Source organism: Rhizophagus irregularis, chromosome 22 (assembly GCF_026210795.1).
Source record: "Rhizophagus irregularis chromosome 22, complete sequence".
Lineage (NCBI taxonomy): Eukaryota > Fungi > Glomeromycota > Glomeromycetes > Glomerales > Glomeraceae > Rhizophagus > Rhizophagus irregularis.
Window position 1 is genome coordinate 3215712 of NC_089450.1, and position 4188 is coordinate 3219899.

Here is a 4188-nt window from a genome sequence, read left to right on the forward strand (position 1 = left end):
AATCGTAATTTAAAGAAATTTCTCAAAAACCACAACCTCAGACATCATCTCAATTTTTTCGACACTATATATGATCCCTTGGTTGTCTTGGATGACACTGCTACTCTAGAATCTCGCCCCAACAAACGTAATATGGATAACAGTAGGATTTTTATGTCCTTAAATAATGACTCACCATCAAAACGTTCTCATCCTGCACCAATAGAAGAAAATGACTCCGTAGTTGCGGGACCTTCAAATTCGAAATAATTCATTTTATATATATATTATTATATTTGGAGTCAATTACCCTTTTTCGAGTAGTTTAATCTACATTTTATTTTACCTTTTATTTTACAATAATATTTTACAAACAATTAAAAATAGTGTGAATCATTCCACCTCTTACAGGATTTACAGGTGGCGACCATGGTCGAAAGAAAAATCCGGATCTTTAATTTTTTTTTTAGATTGTTGTACAATTTTAGCTAGGACATACTTTTATTAACTTTTAATTTTTAGATTCCTTTTAACTTTCGGATGGGTGGGGTTCTTTTTCTTTTTTTTCTTTGTTCCCATTTGAAAGGTTAGCATAGTCCTAGCTTTTTGAATAGATAGTCCGAAGGGTGAGGTCCCGTAGGGGATTAACATCCAAAATTCTATACACGTATATTAGTTGTCAAACATGAAAATGTCTTCTCACTTCTATTTGTAATAGTTTTGGATGTACTTCTCTTCTAGTAATAAAATAAATAAATAAATAAAATAAAGAGATTAAATTTAATTTAATTCTTGATCATATGAAAAACATGATATCCCTATAAGAAATATGTATACGGAAAGGATACGTTTTGTATACATTTTATGTACGTTTCTATAGATTCCGTATACAAATTCCGTATATTTAATAAGCAATTCATTTTTGAACATTTTTTAAAAAAACTGATGTATATGAAATGTATACGGAAAAAATTAATCACACGGAATGTATACGGAATTTTTAAACTTAATATTTTTAGTATTTATTTTTTATTTTATGTGAAGCCGGACAGACTATTAAACAGGACATATACCAAACGTGAGTTATCATACTTCTAGCTATCATCCATCACCAGGACGGACCTGAACTTCTTTAAAAACGTTGGAACCAGCCTGATCCCCCTCCACTACCGAAAGAAGAACAGGAACCAATAACATCCAGGATGAACAAAACTAAAAAGGGAGTTCTAATCTATCATTCGTATTTTTCTTTTAACTAAAACTAGCTATTGTATGTAAATACTGTCATATACAAAATAATATAGGTTACATAGATCCGTGATTGTTTTACATATAGTAAAAAAAAAAAAAAAAACTAAAACTGAGTGAACTAATGAGGAAAAATATTCCGTTTATTGGTCATACCCAGGTGTGGGTGGAAGATTGATTCTTCATTTTCTTGGTTTCCTAATGGGTCTTTCGTCACCATCTTTGATCGATTGAAAATAATCAGGTTCGGGCGTAGAAGGATAGTGTTGTTGAGGAGTAGGAGTAATAGGAGCAAAATGAGCTCTATGGAAATCCATAATAAGTTTATCTGAAAAAAAAGTGGCTTGATTATTGTTATTAGTTTCAATGACCTTGTCCTCAACTATTGGAGGTGAGCGTGGGCGTAAACTATTTTGATATTTAAGATAACGTCTTTTCGCTTTAAGGTAACCATGTTTGAAATCAGGGATACCAGATAAATCAAAGCGTCGTCGCACTTTATAAGCAAAGAGATTAATATTGTATGTGTTAAAGTAAAAGGATAAAGCATTCCCAGTAAAGTTATCTGGTAAAGTAGGTAAACTTTTCTTTTTCTTGTTGCGCATTTTGACACGGCGTTTCCAGTTTTTGATCCTTTTGCGAAGGGTTTTATCGTTTTCAATTTCCCAATTGCATTTAATATGTTGTGAACTTCGTTCAACTGCATGTTGAATTTTTTTGTACACATACGAGTGCTCATTAATTAAAAAAGGTTTGACTTGACCGAGGGATCTCTCCGATTTAAAGATTGAAAATTTTAAACGATTCCACCATTTAATTTGTTGTTGTGTACGGTTAGCATCAGGTGCAAAGTTATGATATTCTTTGTAGTACATGCACGAGGTGGCCACACCTTTCTTCGTTTTTGTAGATGTTGGTTCCATTACATTTTTAAGATAAAAATCATGTTTTCCTTTCCATTCATTATATCTACGTGTAATAACGTCATATGAGATACCTAATCATGTTGAATGAACTTCTTTTGCGTGATTATGAGGGATATAACTACGATTATGGACATAAAAACTAGGGTTTTGAGGTAATTTGCCAGTTCTACGTCCCTTATTACCATGTATTATGAAACTCAGGAGATGATTATTACATTTTCGTCAATTGTGCGAAAGTACGACAGCAGCTGGTTGTTGACAACAACGATTATTATTTCCTACAAATCCACAGGCGAAGTAGTATCCCAGGTAAATCACGTGGGGCCCAGAACAAAATCAAATAAAGGTCTTTGTTTGCCTATTTTTATCTAATACGGAAGTAGTTCTATTTTTAACTGCCAATATTTTATCTATTAATAATTGGCGTAAACGATTAAAATATCTATCTACAATAGCAGGTGAAAATTGTTTATTTAAGGTGAAAACGAAGGTCAGGTAAGTCCCTATAAGGTAATTCAGATTGAGTTTTTTACAATTCAAATTGAAGATCCTATGATGATCATCGGGCATTTGGATATCATTGGTGTAGACGTTGAAAAAATTTTCTTTCTTAGATCTACATATCGGGTATCATCTAACTCAATAAGGAAATATCTCCCTTTTTTGGTGTTATACAAAGTGCCACATCCACGTGTGTTCCTAACCTCGTATGGGTTGATTTTCTTGGTACTGAGCGAAAATTCGAAAGTTGAGGAAAACGAAGGTAATGAAAAAAGTGAAGGAAAGTTGGTTATATTGGTTGAGAGTATATTATCCTGTGGTTGTATATCCATATCTAATACTATATTTTCAGCAAGTCCGCCTTCAGAGATTTTTATGCCGCTATCGGAACGTGTGTCCAACTGTAAATATGGTCTCAGAGATGCGTATGAAACTGAAGAAAAATCTATCTCAACTTGGTTTGAAGAGGATGATATAACCTTTTAAGTATAAGTAATATTAAAGGAACAAAACCTCATATGCAACTGAGGCGCCCGCTTGGGCCTCCTCCCCTTTGGTGTTTCAAATAGAAACTAAAAAAAAAACAAACTTTGCAAAATTACTGCGGAAAACTAACAAAATAAAAAAAAAAGGGGAAAGAGTTTTTTTTTTTTACTTAATATTTTTAGAAAATAATTTTACAAAAATCTCATATCATAACACGAGATCACGTGATTGTTTATTGTTTTGTTATACGTTTTTTGTTTTTTATATATAAACCCTTACTTTGATGAGTTTGATCTTCCGATCTTTCCGATCTTCCTTTCTGTCTTTCCCTTCCTTCTCTTTTCTCTTGTCTTATTTTTGTTATTTTTTCTAAATTTTTCTTCTTTTTTCGTCACCCCCCTTTTAAAAAAGAATTTTTTTTTTCTAAAATTTTTTTTTTCATCACTCCTTTAAAAAAAAATTTTTTTTCGTCACTCCCTTAAAAAAAAAATTTTTTTTTTGATTTTATTTTTTTATTCCCACTCTTCTTTTTTTTAAAAAAAATTTTCTTCTTTCTATTTCTATTTCCTCTTTATAAAAAATTTTTTATTTTTCTAACTTTGACGTCCTCCCTTTAAAAAAAGAATTTTTTTTAACTTTCCTAACTTCGTTACTCTCTTTTTAAAAAAATATTTTTTTTGATTTATTCTTTATTCCCCTTTCTTTTTTATTTATATTTATCTCTTTTTTTATTTCATAGGCCAGCAGATTTTTTTTTGTGAGAAGATTCAGTTTCTTTTTTCTTTTTTGTAGATCAGTTTGGGAGTCCTTTCCTTTTTGTAGGATTGTTTAGGATTTTTTTTCTTTTTTTAGGTCAGTTCAAATTTTCTTTTTTTTTTTTGTAAGTTGGGTTCAGATTCTTTTCTTTTTGTAGGTTGTTTCAGTTTTGTTGCTTCAGAGTCTTCTTTTTTTTAGGTCAGTTTTGGATTTATTTTGTTGTTTTGGTTTCTTTTTCATCAGATGCTTCATAATTCTTTTCATTTATGTAGGTCAGACATTCTGGAGTTCT

General features: G+C 31.0%; 1 protein-coding gene across 1 annotated transcript; it reads right to left on the reverse strand.

The window, feature by feature from the left end:
• Positions 1 to 1409: 1409 nt before the first annotated feature.
• On the reverse strand, positions 1410 to 2150 carry OCT59_014869 (uncharacterized protein; the record flags this gene model as incomplete). Its single annotated transcript, XM_066150300.1, has 2 exons — positions 1410 to 1635; positions 1957 to 2150. 2 exons carry the CDS (start codon positions 2148 to 2150, stop codon positions 1410 to 1412), a joined length of 420 nt encoding a protein of 139 aa, XP_066002479.1.
• Positions 2151 to 4188: the final 2038 nt, after the last annotated feature.